The following is a 19,470-nucleotide window of genomic DNA, read 5'->3' on the forward strand; positions in this document are numbered from 1 at the left end:
CGTGATTCTGCGTCTAGCTCCGGATAGAAGCGTCACATCGTCTGCAAGTCACATAAAGATGTAGCTGAAGGAAGGAGAAGAGAGGTGGTAGACGTGGAGAAGAGAGCTCAAGGAAGGAGAGAAGAGGGCAGCCTTCCAAGGAGGAGGAGTTAGAGTAGCTTCATTGGCCTCCCTCACCTCACCTCTTGGAAGGGAAAGGGAAAGAGAGAGCAGGGCTAGGAACATGGCTCTGATACCATATGAAGAGACATGGCGGTAGGAGAATGCCAAGCTAACTAGGAACGGAATGGAAATATGGAAAGCATAATGGAAAGACAAAATGGAAAGAAAATGAAAGAACAAGTGCTAGGCAATGATAACCAAAATACTCACATGATATAAAGCTTGATGTTGACTGATGTAATAGACAATAGACAAGTACAACACTATATAGTGTGACACTAGAGTCTAGAAAGCCATAGTGTATATGTGATAACTCCCAATATGACACGTGGCATGTCTAGGACTCACTAGACTATAAAACACACCTAGAATACTCATTTTAGACTCACTTTGGCTTCATATTCCAACACCTTTCCTATCTTGGGACCCTTGGTCTTGCTCACCTTCCCTTCTCCTCCTCTAGGCCATGTGAGCTGGTTCTTATTTTGCATCTTAGATGCCTTTTAAACATTGATATGTATTCCCCAAGGTATTTTCGCATCCCATAGCTGTCCATCGGATTAAGTTCATGGTTATAGAACTGCATCTTTGCCCCCGGGTCTGCCATAGTTTGTGTAACATCCTTTGTTGCACTAGCTCTTTGATCTCAATTGCATCCCTTGGCATATCAACAACTGTTATATCCTATAATTCTAGCCATTTCATCCCATCTTGGTGCCATCCGGTGGTTTGGTGGGGGGAGGGGGTGGAGAGAGTTTATTAAAGTCTTCGGAAGACTAATGGGTCTATGAGACTATGAGAAACTTGATACAAACAAGCTGAAGGCTGGAGCTACTAAACGAGCATCAACACCCACGCTAAATCCTAAATGCTACATAGTCATAATAACATCAGTGATACCATCATGAACATCGATATCTATCATCAGAATACAAAGTGAAATCCATTTCAGTATCGCGGCTATAGCCCCCCGTCCCCTTTTACCTCAGGACGATGGGAGAGTGGTAGCATGAAGTCATAGATAGAATGCTGCCAGCTGCTTGTGGACGCGGTCATGCACGGTCTCCTGGCCATGGTTGTGCGTCTGACAAGGGCTACTGTGACCCTTGTCGGTCATCCTCCAACTCTGAACAAGGAGGGGATGTCCCCAAATGTAATTTGTGTGTCTGTCCTTTGTTGGATCTGTCGTTTCACTGTCTCTGGGTCATGATCGTGCGAGAGGCCTGTGGGGTGAGAGTCGGTATGGTACGGATGAAAAAAGTCAGTGATCATACTCTGAGAAGAGTCTACCAGAGTGCTCTGCTCCTGTCTCTATAATCTAAGTAGGTGCTCTCGGTGTTTGATTGCCTCATAAATGAGGCAGCCAAGCATCTTTGGTCAGAGAGAGAGAGAGAGAGAGAGAGAGAGAGAGAGAGAGAGAGAGAGAGAGAGAGAGAGAGAGAGATTTTATCAGAGTTTTCGGAAGACCGATGGGTCTATGAGACTGAAAGAAAACCTGATACAAATCACAGTAAGGGTGGAGCTCTGATCTGGGTAGGTGAGGAATCTGGAAAGGAGCCCGTAGCCGTCTCTGAAGAGGTAGTGGTAGCGACCTCGGATCTCGTAGTACACTGGGCACCTGAAAATAAAATGCTCCTCGAACTCAACCTCCTGACAATCGCACAATATGCATAAGCGATGCTCCCTAGGAATCCCCTCTGCTCTGCTGCTCTCTATGCGGAGGCGGTGTGATGATACCCGAAACTATCCAATGGAGATCCGTAGTGAGTGAGGCATATGAAGCTCAGTGTACCCCGGTGGTGTAATGAATCCCTCCTCCGAAATACGAAGACAGTAGTCTCTGTAGAAACTTAGCCTCACTGGAAGCTCCCTCGGCTCCAACCAGGTCCTAAAGGTGTGTAGCTGCAGGAGATCCTCTCGAATGACCTGGTTGGTGTGTGGCCCAATTTGGATGGTGGGTGGGAGTATCAGAGGGGCATCTAAACTATACTGAAAAGGAGGTATCCTATCGATGTGGAACCCTAGTCTCACAAACCATCTGTGAGTCCGTGCATACCAGCATCGCTCGTCTCCTTCTGCTGCCAACCTCATGGAGGAATTGAGAGCCAACCATGGCCGCATCATCCGTGAGAGCATGAGGATCTGCAGGCACTCCACCCGTGTCCACTCTATCTCTTACATGTTAGGCCCCCAACAAGGGCTGCCATACATACCGGCTGGTCGGACCAAGGAGTCGAAGAGAAGAGCCTTGGTCCGAGGGTCGTGGAAGTGGGAGTGAAAGCATTGTCTCTCTAGCCGAGCCAATGAGGCATATCCCCTGCTCAATCTGGCTTGCATCGCTGGTCTCATCGTGAAGATCGGGCTAGAGAAGATGACCCTCAAGTAAGTGTATGAGGATACGATCTCATTTGGTGACCCACCGAAAGTAAAAGTAACCTGCTTCTGTTGCATGTTTTCTCGAGAGGGGTTAAAGATCATGACCTTGGTCTTGCCAAGGTTGACCTCCAAATCATGGGATAAACAAAAAGCCTGCAGTGCATCTAGGTGTCGCTGGAGCCCCTCGGGTGTGGACGACAAGAGTGCCACATCATCTGCATATAAAGAAGAATCCTGATGATGATCTCGGCAAGTGAGCAACCGGTCCCTCCGAACGCCCCCATGAAAGTCTCAAGCTCATCGATGTAGAGGCCAAACAGGGTCGGTTATAAGAGACAACCCTGTTTGACACCTATGGTACTCAAGATCTCATCTGTCCAACTTGCGCCTGTCCAAACTCGGCCTGAGACTCTCATACAGTGCCATGACTGCCCAGATGATCTCCTGATCAAATCCGAGTGTCTATAGGCATGTGATGAGACGAGCTCGAGGTAATGTGTCAAAGGCTTTGCGGAAGTCCACAAAGCAACAATATACCCTCTCCTTCCGTGATCTGGCCTCCTTAATGACACTCCTGGGTGTGAGTATGTGATCCATAGTCCCATGGTCTCGCCTGAAACCGGCCTGACCCTCTGCTCTGAGCCCTCTCATCTCTGCGAACAGGCTGACCGATGCATCGCTGCATAGATCTTGGACATCACATGTCCAGTCATGATAGCCCTGTAGTTACTCGGGTCCATGGGATCCCCTGCCTTGTGGATGGGGGTGATGGTGTTGAGTGTCCAAGTGCGGGGGAAGCCAAGGCAAATAGCGTCATTGAATAGCTTTGCTAGGATCGGGGCTAACGTGTCGATCCCATATGCGATAAACTCAGTGCATAGCCCCTCGTGATCCTTAGCTCGGCCATTGTGCAGTTTCAATGTCGCATCCTTGACTCCCCTCTGGTGAACAACGTGCAAGTGGTGGGGCGAGGTGTGTGTATGAGATCTGGAGTGGGCTGGTGCGGGACATCATAAAGATGGTGTGCATACGTGTGCTAGACTCTCGTGTCGGTGAGGGGTGATGGGGACCTATGCTCAAGGAATCTCCGCAAAAAATCCTTAGAGTTGCTGCTGTACAAGATGTGCAGCAGCTCCTCATTTCGACGAAGAAATGCTTGCTTCTTCCGACGTACGAGACGTCGGTACTTGCGTACCGTGTTTGGTGTGTTCGGGAGGTGACATCTGGTTTCAAGTTGGAGCTGTCGGCGGTGATAAGCCTTGCACTCCGCATCGTACCAATTGTTGCAGGGTACAGAACCAAGAGGTGGTGGTCTAGTGGACCGTGTGGTGTGGGGAAAGATTTGGAGGGCAGTTTCATGGAGTGTGCGACTAATCAAGGCAGCACGGTCCTCTATGAGTGGTATGTGATTGATGTAGGTTAGGAGTCTATTTAGGCGTCCAGAGTAGGCCGGTGAGAGGCTGTGATCAAAGTGTATGTCGTGGTAGGTGTCGTGCTTCCTATGTGGTGTGCGTGATGTGGCTAAGCGTGGGGTGGCGATAGTGAAGAATAGGTATGTGTGATCTGCTCCTGGAGGGAGTGGTGCTACGGTGAAGTCGGTGATACATGAAGTGAAGGTAGGGGATCCCATGATGTAATCTACTACACTAGTGCCCCCCCCGTGTGGGAAGCAAGTAAAACCACCTGAGGAGGGCCATAGGTCGAGCCCGTTGTAGATGATGAGATCATGCATCCTGCCCAAATTAAGGAGTGCATGTCCATATGGTGTAACAGGCCCGTGTTGGTTCGATGAGGTCCTGGTCATACCTGCTCCGTCTAGGTCCATGTCTAGTAGCATGATAGAGTCGTCTCGGAAGTCCATGAGTGGTGCCTAGCACGTGCTTGTCCTGGCGTTGAAGTCCCCAACAAGGAGAACTTCCCTGCGGGCTGAAAGGTCTGGGATATCCTGATGTAAGGGTGCATATGGCGATGTCTCATCCTCCTCTCGTGCCACTCTGGCAAAGTGGGATGTGTCTGTCGGGAAGTAGCATATTGATATGAAAAGGTCACAGGTGTCTGTGCGTCAGCGGATCTGGATCCACATGAATCGGGAGTGTGCGTCCTTCCTCTCAATGGAGATGGCTCCAACAAGGAAAGACCTGTACAATATTGCAACCCCGCCTGATCCTCGGACTCCTCCTGTATCCCTCGTCTCATCCCTGAAGGCCGACTCCCATGTGTAGCCACTGACTATCGGTAGTGGACGCTCTGGGCTCTGGTGTGTCTCCGTGTAACAGACTAGGTCTCGTCTTGTATAAGACTCCAAGAAGTTCCCTAGGTTTGACCATAAGGTACCATTACAGTTCCAAATGGTGCAGTCTAGGGTCTTGGAAACGTGAGTCTCATAGGCCTCGTCGCCGTAGGAGGTATGGGTGGGAGCCCGACGGGTGCCGGTCAACAACCTACCATCTTGGACCATGGTCCATTTTTCCTCCTTGTGGACAACATCCTATGCTGCAGAAGAACTCGTCGCTCCTCAATCTGTAGTGGTGTCAAATCCTCGTCCATGGACAAGGTGGGATGCTCTCGTAGAGAGGCTTGGCATCGGAGTGTCGCTAGTCGAGCATGTGAATCTCTGAAGCGAATGACTAGGGGCTGCTCTCAGTTGGGATCTCTCCCAACACGCCATGCTCCCTCTATGCCATGGTTGGGGACTCCCATGGTGGTGGTCACAAAGGTGATCGCCTCCTCCATGGGGGCGTCGTAGAGGTGCTGGTCCTATCTCGCGTGATCCCTCGTATCCGGATGTTGAGGGCCTTCGAAGCCCTCTGTTGCTGCTCCTATATGGCGGCTGAAACGGTTGCCTTTGCGGGCTCCCGTTTTGCCACGTCCACCCATCTAGTCGTCTCTGTTATAGCTGACTGTATCGTGGCTATCTGTGCCTGTGACTGGGGTCCCTCCAGGCGTTGATCTGAGGCAAAGCTGTGTGATGTCGTGTCTGAGTCCTTGGATAAGGGTGCCCTGCTCGTGTATAATGCGGGCCTCTGCTCCTGGGTGTAATGTGTCAGCTTTGCTTGACGGGCCCGGATGCTGTGTATCTCAGCCAATAGGGAGTCCCAAGCATTTGGCGGGGGCCTAAGATATCCTAGTCCAGGTGGGAACTGGATCTCGAGAGGGGTTGGAATGAAGGTGGGTTGCTGAGGTTGTACTGAGGGTGGGGACAGCATGATCTGGGCAGGGGAGTGATATGTAGGAGTAGCGAGGCCGAACGAGGTGATGAAGGGTGGTTGACTGAGAGGTAGAGGTGATATGAGGGGAAAGTACTGTGGAGCCGTGGCTAGTGGGGCCAGTGGTGAGGCTACTGGAGAGGAGACCTGTGATGATGATGCAGGAGAGGGCGAGGAGAGAGGTGGTGTAGATGATGAGGTGGATGATGGTGGTGAAATAGTGGTGGTAACCATAGAGGTTGAGGATGTGGTGAGCGGCATGGGCTTTGGGTGGGCCCCTTTCTTCTGGGCCGCGGTGTTGTCCACTGTCAAACCGCTCCGGTTGCTGCGTTTGTTGAAGTCCTCCAGACTCAGTTGCTTTTGTGTTTTCGCCTTGTCACCGTTCCCCTTCCCCATCTCCACGCGTATGCAGATTTGGATCGAAGGGTCTCCCGCCTAGTCTCCTGTCCTCATCTCCTCGTTCCCTTCATTATGGGGGAAACAGCAGTGGGCAAAGAAGGGATTGCAGGAGGTCGAAGTTGCTCTTTTTTAAAATATATATATATAAATTTAAAAAGTCAGAGCTAAGAGCAGGGTTTTTTTTTTTTTTTTTGGGGAAAAGAAAAACGGGGAGGGGGGCTAGTAGAGGGGTAGCGGGGATAGCGGAGGGGGTAGAGAGGGGTAGCGGGGGGGTAGTGGAGGGGGTAGCAGAGGGGGTAGCGAGGGGTAGCGGGGGGTAGCAGAGGGGGTACCGAGGGGTAGCGGAGGGGGTAGCAAGGAGGTAGCGGGGGTAGTGGAGGGGGTTAGCGAGGGGGTAGTAGAGGTAGCGGGGGGGATTAGCGAGGGGTAGCAGAGGGGGTAGCAGTGGTAGCGAGAGGGGTAGCGAGGGAGTAGTAGAGGTAGCGGGAGGGGGTAGCGGGAAGGGGTAGAGAGAGAGAGAGAGAGAGAGAGAGAGAGAGAGAGAGAGAGAGAGAGAGAGAGAGAGAGAGAGAGAGAGAGAGAGAGAGAGAGAGAGAGAGAGAGAGAGAGAGAGAGAGAGAGAGAGAGAAAGAAAGAAAGAAAGAAAGTGTATTATTGTCCACTAAAGGCCAAAATGGGCCCATGGGACATCAAGAACTCTGCGTACAAGATAGCACAAAATCAACGTGCCACAAAGAAGAGGCATCGTCGAATATCATCTAAGTGCTACGCAATACAATGCAAGTGAAAGTACATAATGTCAAATCCGAGCCTAAATACAAAGTAAGCTAGATGCAAGGAAACCGCCCCTGGGTGCAAAATGGGGGGATGAGTACAATATGTCAATGCAAAGATACAAGTCCAGGTGTCACGGAGTCTGAGAACCAAAATAATACTGAAAATCCTGTCCATCGACTCTGCCTCCTGCTATGAGAGTACAAATCTGAGCAAAAGTGAGGTGAGCGGCTGGTGGGACGAGATCTCCATGAGTAAGTCTCCTCCGAAAAGCTGCCATCATCCTGGATCGTCTGGAGATGAAGCGGCGAGTACGTCCCCTATGTAACAAGATCCTGCGGCGTCTACAAACCATCTCATATGTACATCCACAGGGTGGAGGCATGTGTCCTGTGTGAGCTCTGACCTCCTCGTGCTCCTCCTGATACCTGTCATCTGGTATAGCGTGTGTCTGGGGATAGAGAGAGAGAGAGAGAGAGAGAGAGAGAGAGAGAGAGAGAGAGAGAGAGAAGTAGGAGGAGGAATAAGGGAGAGTAGGATAGGTTTCTGGGGATCAACTATTTTTAACACCGGTCCTGAGACCATAGCTTATTTTATGGTGTTAAACCTTTCTTGTTGATTCTGTCCTCATATGAAAGATACTTTATCTGAGGTCAGATCAGTCAATGGCGATACTATCTCGGAATATCCTTTGATATGCTTTTGATAAAATTGGACAAATCCCAAGAATGATCGCAAAGCGGTTTAACTCTGAGGGATAGGCCAAGTCAGTATCACAGCCACTTTCTTTGGATCCATTTCCATTTCCTTCAAGAGTAATAATGAATCCTAAATATTCAAGTCTTACCATACACAGCACAGTTTTCTTTTTATTTACATACAGATTGGCTTTCCTCAAAGTACTGACACTATTCTCAAGTGTTCGTGATGCTCAGCAATACTTTTGTTGAAAACAAGAGTGTCGCCAATAAAATGTACTACAAACTTCCCGATATACGGGCATAGTAAATCGTTCATAAGCATGACAAATGTAGCTGGAGTATTGGTAAGTCCAAACGGCATTACCAAAAACTCATAATGTCCAAACCTGCTTCTAAAAGTGGTCTTATGCACATCCACGGCTCTAATGTGGATCTGATGGTAGCCACACTTAAGATCTATCTTGCTAAAAATTATGGCCCCATGTAATGCATCTAGCAAGTCATTGATCCGAGCCATCGGATACGTGTGCTTAACAATGATATTATTCAACTTTCTGTAATCTATACAGAGGCAGAACGTATCATCTTTCTTTTTCTTCAATATCATTGGTGAAGCAAAAGGTGAGAAACTGGGTTGAATCTGCCCCGGTCCCCAGCTTGAGGTATTCTTCCAGTTGTCTTCGTACCTTCTCTTCTTCGGTAAAACTTAACCTATAGGGAGTCTATTTACAGGTTCTGCCCCCGGGATCAGTTCAACCTTATGCTGAACGAAAAAACTCTTCTTGAGTTTTTTGAACTTCCATTATGGAAACCAACGGTCCCTAAGGTATATCCTTTTTACCTCGTAAGACATACAACGCATCATTCATCTTGAACTGATAAATGTGCTTTTTTCAATCTATGGCTGGATTCTTCTTAGAATGCCAAGCCTTGTTGCCCAGGGTTATATTTGTGTGAGCAAGCTTTGTTATTTTGAAATCAAGCTTCTCTGCATAGTGCTGAATTCGATGTTCCAATTGGGTAACCCTTTGGTCCCATACTTCAGTTGAACCTCTGTCTGCCATCTTGACTGTATATGCATAGTCAGATAGGCTAGTCTTTAATTTCAGCCTTTATAAGCTTGGAGTTAATCACATTGTGCGTTGACGCTGAGTTAAACAACATAATGACGTCATGATATGGCTACTTGCCTCTTCATCTTAATTAACTCCGTTTCGTTAAAGGCTGTATACCCCGTTGCTATGGGCTTGATAGGATATTATCAGGTGCATTGTTTACTAGCTTAGCAACAAACACACATAACAAAACAGGTACTGACCTCTGAGAAGATCCCGCTAGCTGAATCTGCTTCTATTCTGCTCTGGGACTTTCCTCCATTATTCTGAGACTACCATCTCAGCTATCCGACGATCCTTGTTTCATGGACAATCTTTCCATTGATGAGGCTGAAGGCTCCAAAACACAAATCTTCTCGCCTCGCTTTCTCTTTTTGCTATTGGGTCAAAGAAGACTTCGTCCAAGCCCGGGCTACCATTGGTGTTACTTTTCTTTTCACTCCAATGGTGGTACTTGGTTTAGAAGGAGTCTCAACTAGCTTCGCCTGCTTGGCTTGGCCACTAGACTGTAAGGCACTTCCTTTGCTAACCCACTTCTTCTTAAACCCAGTTTTCTTCGGGTACTCATACAGAGTCCTTGTTGGAATATGAAGCCAAAGTGAGTCTAAAATGAGTGTTCTAAGTGGTCTAGGTGTGGTTTTATAGTCTAGTGAGTCCTAGGCATGCCACGTGTCATATTGGGAGATATCCCATAGACATTGTGACTTTCTAGAGTCTAGTGGCACACTATATAGTGTTGTACTTGTCTATTGTCTATCACATCAGTCAACATCAAGCTTTATCTACATGTGAGTATTTTGGTTATCATTGCCTTGCACTTGTACTTTCTTCCCATTTTCATTATGCTTTCCATCTTTCCATTCTGTTCCTAGTGTTAGAGTGATGCTCCCCTCTCCACATGTCCCTTCATGTGGTATCAGAGCTATGTTCCTAGCCCTGCTTTCCCTTTCCCTTCCAAGAGGTTGATTCCCATGGGTATCTTCGTGAGCTCGTGCAGCGAAATATGATCCGTTATCTTCTTCAGCAAATGAAGATGGATTGATGGGCGTGTTTTCTTTACTCATGAAGACATAGACTTGCTACTGGAGAAACACGGGCGAGCTGCTTCTCACACTAATTTTCAATTTCTCCAATTTCTACCCTAGATTTTAAAATTTCCAAGGATTTCTATGGTGTGAAGGTTCCTAACTGTTGAAGGAACACATTGCTTCAAAATTTTTGGAAAGCCCCAAAATTCTTGAAACCTAATTTTCTGCTAAACCCTAATTTGCAGAATTTAGGGCTTTTCTGATTTCTGCATCCCTTCAGCTCCATTGAAGCCCCTAGCATGTAAATCTTTTGGGGATTTCCACATTCATGTAAATTTATCACTATTTTGCCCATTCACTTGGAAACTTTGCCCCATTTGGGCATAAGTGCTCAAATTTGAGCCTCCACCCCGAGATTGCTTATTTGATCGGTGCTTGAGGTACTTCACATTGATCGACTTTTCGATTGCTCATGGTACCTAAGGCCTCTACATCGACTTTTGGGTGGCTCTCACTTCAACACCTTGAGAGTCATGCGGTGATCACTCTGCGAGTTGTTCCCATGGACTTCATCGACACTTTCTTTAGGGGGCATTCTTCTCGGAATTCACCCATATATCAAGAAGAATGTGCACACACATGTGCAACAACTTTACGGAGGAAATCTCTTATACAAAGAGATATTTTTTTAAAATCTATCTCTACAGCTTGATGTATTTTGGGGTCCCCTGCCCTGGGTAGTCCCCCTAAAATGATATGTATTGAGTGGTTGGTTTTCATTGAGTCTAAAGGTCCTCTGGCTTGGATAGTCCTAAAAAGATGTATTGGTTTTCCTAATTTTGTGCGTGTGTTCCTAACATGGGGGATGTACTGTGGGAGCCATATGCATTGGCTTTGATAGGTCTCGTTATCAGGCCTGGCCGAGTTCCAGGATGTTGGTGTATTTCTAGCTGGTCATGTAGCCATGCTAACGTGAGCCTTTGAGCATGTTGAGTCTCAAGCCATGAGAGTGCTTGGATCAACCTCTAAACACGCTTAGACTTTAGCCTCTGAGTTACATAGGGTGCACAGTTTGATGATTGTCATTGTCATGTTCTATTCTTGGTTCCATTCCAGTAGTCTCTCACCTTGCCTTCATGGGGGGGTGTTGGAATATGAAGCCAAAGTGAGTCTAAAATGAGTGTTCTAGGTGGTCTAGGTGTCGTTTTATAGTCTAGTGAGTCCTAGACATGCCACGTGTCATATTGGGAGATATCCCATAGACATTGTGACTTTCTAAAGTCTAGTGGCACACTATATAGTGTTGTACTTGTCTATTGTCTATCACATCAGTCAACATCAAGCTTTATCTACATGTGAGTATTTTGGTTATCATTGCCTTGCACTTGTACTTTCTTACCATTTTCATTATGCTTTCCATCTTTCCATTCCGTTCCTAGTGTTAGAGTGATGCTCCCCTCTCCACATGTCCCTTCAGTCCTAACCTGCACAAACCCACTTGGCCTGTTTTCTTTGGCATCCTCATAGTTCAAGGCTATGTCAATTGCTTCATCTACCGTGTTCGCATACTTAGCCCGAACTTCCATCTTGTTCCGATCGTTCAGTCCGAAGATAAAATCTTTTACCTGTACCGACTGACGTAGAGGCAATGAATAGCAGAGATGGCGCACCAATTGAAGTAGTCACCGAAGTGTACCGAGATCAGAGAAATGATATTTGACTGTTCGAGATAGTCAAACACCGCAATATCGCAATGTCAGAGATGACGAAGTGTGAAAAGAGTATTCCCCGCTGTCGGAAGTCTCATGTCAATGTATTGGAGTGTCAATACAGTCGAAATGACTTGTGGGTAAGCTCGGGAAGCTCAAATCACTGGTGGAGGTCACGGGAGTCCAAATCTGAGCAAAAAATGTCAAAAAGTTTCCTAAAACTGCTCGGAATCATCTTCTGAGAAGTTAGACGGACTTTTGGAACTGTGCGCATCCGCCTATAGAGGTCCGTACGGATGTACGGACGTACGGACATCTGTATAGACAAAAAATCAAAAAAATTTCCCCCTCGAAATGGTGCGGGACAGGGTCGTTTATATTTGGGCAGTGCCAAAATGTCAAAAAATGTCAAAATCGGACCTCAAAAGGTCAAAAAGCAACTGATGGACTGCTCCAAAACAAGTTTTTGGCAACCAACTGACAAGGAATGTCCGCCAATGCTGAGGGAGAATCACGAACTGATGCGGTAGTGAGCTGAAGTCATAAACGAGGACCAGGAGCAATCACTAGGACACCGGAGTACTTGATGGCGAGGAACCATGGCGAGGTTAAGGGAAGGGAGGCTGTACCTTAGAGGAGAGGGGAGCTTGCATTTGCGGGCTTCTGTCATCCTCTAGATAGAGCAAGAAGAAGGGGAAGGTAGGAAGGGAGGCTCTGATACCACATGAAGGAACATGGTGGAAAGAGGGAGAGAGAGAGGGTAGGCTAGGGAGAGGAAGTGATACTCAAAAGGAGACATAATGAAATGGAAATGAAATGACTAGAGCAATAAACAAAAATGAGAGTACTCACATGTAGACCAAAGAGCTTGTAGCTTGATACTTGATTGATGTGACACTAGACAAGTACAGCTCTTATATAAGAGCGCACACACACATATGAACACCTATGCATATGGGATAACTCCCAATATGACACGTGGCATCCATAGGACTCACTAGACTATAAAACACCCCCTAGGCACCTAGTACACTCATTTTTGACTCACTTTGGCTTCATATTCCAACAGAATCTGCTTTCTCACTCTAGCCAATCAGCCCCTTGGTTGTTGACAATGGAGGGCATGCCACTCCCATCAATGCATCGGATAGCTATGAGAGCGTTTCCTTTGTGCCTGGCTCTGTTGGTCATGTCTGAAGGAACGGAAAGGACGTGGAAAGGAGGCAAGGGAGCTAGAAGGAAGGAAGCATAACTTGAAATAGAAATGAAAGGAAATGGAAATGGAAAGAAAGGCAAGAGCCAAAGGAAATCACTTACATGACCAAAAGCTCCACTTGAGTTGATTGATGTGACAAGTGAAAGTACAACACTCATATAGAGTGGACACACACACTCAAGTACCATATGTATATGGGATAACTCCCAAGATGCCACATGTCACTCTCTCACACAAAGACTCATGAACTAGTTCCTAGTACACACTAGAACAGACTCTTTGACTATGATTTCTCCAAAAATGTCCCTTCTCTACCGTGTCTAGTTGGCCTTCCTGTTTCCCCTTCCAAGCTATCGGTTGGCTCCCTTGATTCATGGCTTTGGGCCAGTTTTTGCATTGGAGAAAAGTAGGCATGTTTCGTTGGTAAAAAATAGGCCTCACCTTTGCAAGCCTGAGAATTTTTTGGTTTCTGTTTGGTTTTTGTCTTTTTGTTTTGCAAAATTTGTATGGCGGCTTGGGATTGCCTTTTATGTCCCACCTCATTAGTAAGGTTATGAGAGGTTTAGGATCGGGTTATCTCTTCACCTCTGGTATTAGGGTTTTGACGAAGGTTTGGGAGGAGACTACTCTCCCACCTTTGCTGTAATGGCTTGTTTTGAATGGAATATATTACTTCTTACTGTAAAGAACTACATGGATATTAATGAATCTGCCGCTGTCATAACAGAATAACACATGCTTAGCATGTTGTATTTTCGCACAGAGCTTGCTCTAGCGAGTTTCTTTCTTACTTGATGGAAGTCTCCTTTTTTGCCAAAAAAAAAAACAGAACAGCACAACCAAACATATTCTGTAGAAGTTTTCTTATATCTGGATTTGACTTGTTGGTCAGCTATTGAATAAAAATGATAAGAATCAAAGAACTTGCAGAAAGCAAGATTTTGTGCTGCCTTACTTGACAGTCTGACTTGTTGTGGAATTTTTTTTCTCTCTTACCAACATAATTATGCCTAAATTTTGTGCATCATGAGAACATGAGATTTCCTGTTGAAATTCTGGATTGACTAGTTTCTATATGCTGATCTTGTGCAGCATCACAGTCAAGGTATGGAAATGGACATTAGAATGGAAGACTGCAGTATTTCTGCTGTACAGCTATCTAATAGAAATGAACAATTGATGGAGCACAATCTTCTGAGTCAGCAGGTGAAAAGTGCTTTTCCATCCACAGAGTGTCATGGTGTTAGGTCAAAGGACGAGTTGGATAGAAGCAAAAGGGTAGGAAGTCCCATTTACTCACAAGGAAATGCGGATCAAGTCAATGAGGGGAACACATATGCTTTAGACAACTCAAAATTATCTGGAGTGCAAGCAGACAATAGTCCAGTGGTATTGATGCCAGCTAAAGAAGCTATGGATTATGCTGAAGCTCACGAGAAAAATGTAAGAACATCAGCCTGCTTAGTCTCATCTGAGAAGAGAGAGTCAGACCTTGGTCTTCAATTTCTTTTTAAACATCTCAATGGTGTTCCCTCTCAAAGTCTGTTGCCCTCAGCGGGGGGATGTCAGCAGCAGCCAAGTTTGCAAATACAGAATGCAGATGCTTTGCAGCAAGCAACACTGTTAAATTCACACATAACTGTTGGTCAGGATTTACCAGTAGATCACAAGCCAGTTGAGATCTTACAGCAAGTGCAAGAAGCTGCTTCTGTTGGCTGCATAAGTTCAGATGATGCCTGCAATCTAAGCTTGGAGAATGTTGAAGACGGTCTTCCTGAAAATAATCCTGGCAGAGAAGCTGAAATCATGAGAACTGAAAAAGATTTTCAATGTTTGAAACGCTCCGAACAGGTTATCAACTTATCAGCAGGGGAGGTCTCTAGGAAGTCAATTATTCAAGATGTGTGCAATGTAAGCTTGGATGACATTGAAGGCTGTAATTCTGAAAACAATCCTTCTAAAGAAACTGCAATCACAAGAAGTGCCAAAGATATTGAGCATGTGCAGCAGTCAGAACAATCCATCAGCTCTTTAGCAGGGAAGATCACCAGGAAGTCAATCACTCAAGAAGCTCAATTTTCTGATTCAGGTACGTTTTTAAGGTTCAGTTTGTACAAGGCTACTCAATGCATGAACAGAAATAAATGCCTGATAATGTGGTTGTAGGAATGTTCAATGACAGTGCTGGAGGTAACTACATTTCTTCATGCTATCAACAATTTTAATTAGCGATATGAATATACACATTTAGTTTTCAGTTGTGCTACGACCTGGGAGAAAGTGTACATTTCTATGTTTTCTATTGCCCAAATATGCCTGCATAAATGACACATCTAATTATATTTAAGAGGTCTATGATATTATACAGTAGATGAACATGAACTGTTTTTTGGCTACTCAATGCATAAACGGAGATAAATGCCTGATAACGTGGTTGTAGGAATGTGGAATTACAGTGCTGGAGGGAAGTACATTTCTTCATGCAATCAAAGTTTAATTAGTGATATGAACATGGGCATTTAGTTTTCTATTCTGCTAGAACCTGGGAGAGAATGTATATTTGTATGTTTTCTGTTGCCCAACTCTGCCTGTATAAATGACACATCTAATTGTGTTTTTAAGAGGTGTATGATATTATACAGTAGACGAACATGAACTCTTTTTTGGCTCATATACCATACGGATATGTCTAATGAAGACCACATATGTTTAATAAAGACTGCAGATGTTTGTTGGTGCAAATGGGAATTAAAGGTCTCCTGTCCAAATCTCACATGATCTCCTAGCCACTCATGGACCTCCAAACCCCCCCTTGTAACAAGCCTCCAGAACAGTCAGAGGCAGACATAGATGGAGAAAGGTTGCCTGTAGAATCCTAGCATTTGTATGGCCTTTGGAGGGTCCACACATAGATAGTGAATCCTACCTAGCCTCAATGGCAAAGCTTCATGAGATAGGTTGTCCAATGCTATTTGCAACACGCCATAAATTAAACTTTTACTTGAGCAAAAAGATTGAAAGACCTCTAACATACCTTAAAAACTTCTATAAGGTGTTCCTTTTTTGTTTACTACCTCGAATACCTCTAATGCTCGTACCATTTTTGTCTAGCATGCTGGGTGTTGCCACTTATATGTGACAAATTCATCGTTGAGGTTTCAATAAAAGATAGTAAGTTTTCAGGTAGTTTCGTGTTTGTTAATGAAGAAATGAAAAATTTCAAATCAAATTTGTTGCTTTGTGTTTCTTATCTTATTTTGTGAATTGAATAAATGGTTTAATGTATATGTGCTTGTAGATGCCACTAATCTTGTAGTATTTATGACTGCTTTATGACCAAAATCTCATTTTGGTGGAATCTTTCTTAAGCTTGTGGATATTGCCTCAAATAGGTTTGGAAGGGAAAAAGAGTTCCCTTTTACAAAAAGGAAGATTGCTTGCCCTATCTGTAATGAATGAGAATGGGATTAATCAAAAGGTATGTGTTTATAGTTAGAAGTTGGAATTCACTTTTGATGTATAAAGGTGTTTCTTGTAAATACATTAATGTTTGCTAGTGAGTAAGTGCATAATTTTGTAGTGAAAATTTTTCTAGGAGGATCCTCCTTCAGATATAATGGACACTGCAGAGGTGTTGGGACCAATTGGACTTGAGTTGGAGGTAAAGGTCCATCTCCCTTTGTTGATGCCTTCTCAATAGTCCTTTTTTTGTGGAAGCTTTCTTTCAATGAGCCTTTGGTAAAGCAATATATTCTCTCTGAATTAAATTTTTAAAATTGAATCCTTAGTGGATGCATGGATATTTCTCATAAGGGAGGGAGGTGATAACATAGCATTTTGCGTGTGAAAGAAATGCTTAAAAAGACTAAAGTCACCTTTGAGGAATGGGGTTCTTTTATGAAATGAAAACATTTGCAATGTGAAACATTTGCAATGTGAGCAAAGGAGCCTTTCTCGAAGAAATGCCTTTGCGTTGACGCCCTAAAAATCCTTTGGCTTACCCTAGTGCTTTCCTGCATTTTGGAATTTTCTTCATTCTTATGTAGTATTGTCATTTGTGTGCTATTGTTTACGTGTTGCCTGCTTGAGTCAGAGTTACAGGAAACGGGGAAACGGAAACGGAAACGTTTCGGGGTTTTTGAGAGGGGGTGAAACGGGGAAATGCCACGTCATCAAGGGGGTTTACAAAAGGGGGTTTAGAGTAATGCATACACACATTTAGAGTGCTCTACCTTCAAAAAAAGTGCACAATAAGCTATAGCTCTACCTAGTACCATTAATATTGATTGTAACTTTGAACTTTGGAGATTCAAGTTTCATTGTTCAACCAGTTACCAATCACACAATGCAAATTTCAATTACGCAAGGTGGGGTAATTTATAAATCCTATAACAAGTTACAAAATGGAAAAATGATTCATGATTCATGATATTTAAGAAACCAATCATGATTCATAAATTGTAATTCAGCTTTCAAAGCCCAAATGTCATAGTAACAAAAAGAAAGCTGAAACCCAAAAAAGGCTACATCGAGGATGATATCATATATGATCAAATAATAAGCTCATTCTCATCCTCATCCTGAGACTCAACCTCTGCCTCCTCCTCCTCCTCACAACAAAAATTGATGTATCTTATGGTACCATGCACGAGGCGCTTGCTTCAGCCCATACAAGGCTTTCTTGAGCTTGCATACCTTGTGCTCTTGTCCTTGAACAACAAAACCTTGGGGCTGATGCACATAGACCTCCACCTCGAGATCCCCATTGAGGAAGGCGGTCTTGACATCCATTTGGTACACAGACTGAAAGATCATAGTGGTAGGGAGAGAAGCAAGCTAACACTAGGAATGGAAAGGAAAGATAACAAGCATAATGGAAATGAAATGGAAAGAAAATGAAAGCAATGGACAAGTACTCACATGATACCAAAGAGCTTGATGTTGAATGAATGTGATGTGATAGACAAGTAACAAGTACAACACTATAGTGTGTGCCACTAGACTCTAGAAAGTCACAATGTCTATGGGATATCTCCCAATATGACACGTGGCATCTCTAGGACTCACTAGACTATAAAACCACACCTAGACCACCTAGAACACTCATTTGAGACTCACTTTGGCTTCATATTCCAACATCCCCCCATGAAGGCAAGGTGAGAGACTACTGGAATGGAACCAAGAACAGAACATGACAATGACAGTCATCAAACTGTGCACCCTATGTAACTCAGAGGTTAAAGTGTGACCGTGTTTAGAGGTTGATCCAAGCACTCTCATGGCTTGAGACTCAACATGCTTAGAGGCTCACGTTATAGCATGGCTGCATGACCAGCTCATAGGTCTAGGAATTCATCAACATCTTGCAACTCGACCAAGCTTGATAACAATACATATGGCTTCCACAGTACATACCCCCTTGGCTTCACAACGGGAAATTGGGGTGAAGTCACACACCAAAAAAATAGGAAAACCAATACATCTTTTTAGGAGGACTATCCATGGCAGAGGACCTTTAGACTTAATAAAAACCAAACACTCAATACATATCATTTTAGGGAGACCACCTAGGGCAGAGGACCCTTAAATACATCAAGCTGTAGGAATAATAAAAGTGTCCCGATCATCAGGTACATAGAGCTCTGAATAGAGAGAGAGATCTCTGATGTTGGTAGTAAGAGCATGAGTCGGTGTCGAAGCATCATCTTCTTCTTCGTCTTCACTTGTTGCAGCCCCAACCAAGTTGACATGATCCTTGTGTTGTTGCTTGCAAGCTTCTGGAAGCAGCGATCCTCGGTGTGACTAAGCTTTCCACAATGATTGCATTTGAAAGGCTTGAATTTGCCTTTGCCTTTGCCCTTGGAGTACAGTCCTTGGAGTACAGTACAGTGGAGTCTGGAGTGTCTAGATACTGTCTGTCATGATCAATAAGCATAGCAACCATATCATGATAACCCATTTGTGTCACACACAATGCTGGTATGATCTCCCGGTACTTAGAATTTTCCTCAATGCTCGAGAGGAGCACAACAACTTGATCATCTTCCCCTACAGGGGCCTTCAGACTAGCAAGCTGAGTGACAAGAAATTGCATATGATTCAAGTGAGCAAGAAGAGAGTCTTCATGCTTCATTTGCAGCTTGAAGAATTCCTGTTTGAAGAATACCTTTGAATTGATGATTTTGTTGCCAAACAATTCTTCAAACTTAGCCCATAAGTCATGAGCAGTAGAGTCAAAATCAAAACGATGAATAATGTCATCACCCGACCCCATGCACTGAAACAGTCTGACCTTCTTGCATGGACAAGTCATTAAGCTTATTGTGCAAGGCAGTGCTTTTTGCTTCATTCTTGACATTCCACATACTTTTCAATCTATCCCAAGCTGCGTTTGAAGTCTTGCAAGACTTGATAGTGGACTTAATGTGTGTCTTCACAGACAATGCAATCAAAGACAAAGCTTGGGCATCCCTGCGATCAAACCTCTTCTAATCTTTTGTGGGAGTGGTAATAGAAGCCTGAGCGGTAATAGAAGCATTTGTGGTAGTACCAGAAGTGGAAGATGCAGTCATGCTAGATCCAACAGGTCTAGTCTCAAGGTCTAGTCTCATCACCATTCACAATGTCCCATAAGCCTTTTCCAACCAAAATATTCTTAAGCATAAATGACCACAAAGCATAGTTGGGTCCATCCAACTTATTTGCCTCAATCATAGAACCAAAATTCTCATTGAGAAGCTGCTGCCCCTCCCTCACCCTCCTCCTGCTAGCCCCCCCTCTCCCT

At 44.7% G+C, this 19,470-nt stretch overlaps 1 protein-coding gene across 1 annotated transcript in view; it reads left to right on the forward strand.

Annotated features, from left to right (window-relative positions):
* The window catches only part of LOC147891206 (ATP binding microtubule motor family protein), a 118,867-nt gene that overhangs the window by 54,913 nt on the left and 44,484 nt on the right, over positions 1-19,470 (forward strand). The window contains exons 13-15 of the mRNA XM_087389717.1: positions 13,779-14,775; positions 16,079-16,164; positions 16,282-16,347. Coding sequence (XP_087245843.1) covers positions 13,779-14,775; positions 16,079-16,164; positions 16,282-16,347 — 1,149 coding nt within the window. The remainder of the gene's footprint in view (positions 1-13,778; positions 14,776-16,078; positions 16,165-16,281; positions 16,348-19,470) is intronic.

The sequence above is a fragment of the Dipteris shenzhenensis genome, chromosome 18 (assembly GCF_047967505.1).
Source record: "Dipteris shenzhenensis isolate YYH24624 ecotype China chromosome 18, Dip_SZ_1.0, whole genome shotgun sequence".
Classification (NCBI taxonomy): Eukaryota; Viridiplantae; Streptophyta; class Polypodiopsida; order Gleicheniales; family Dipteridaceae; genus Dipteris; species Dipteris shenzhenensis.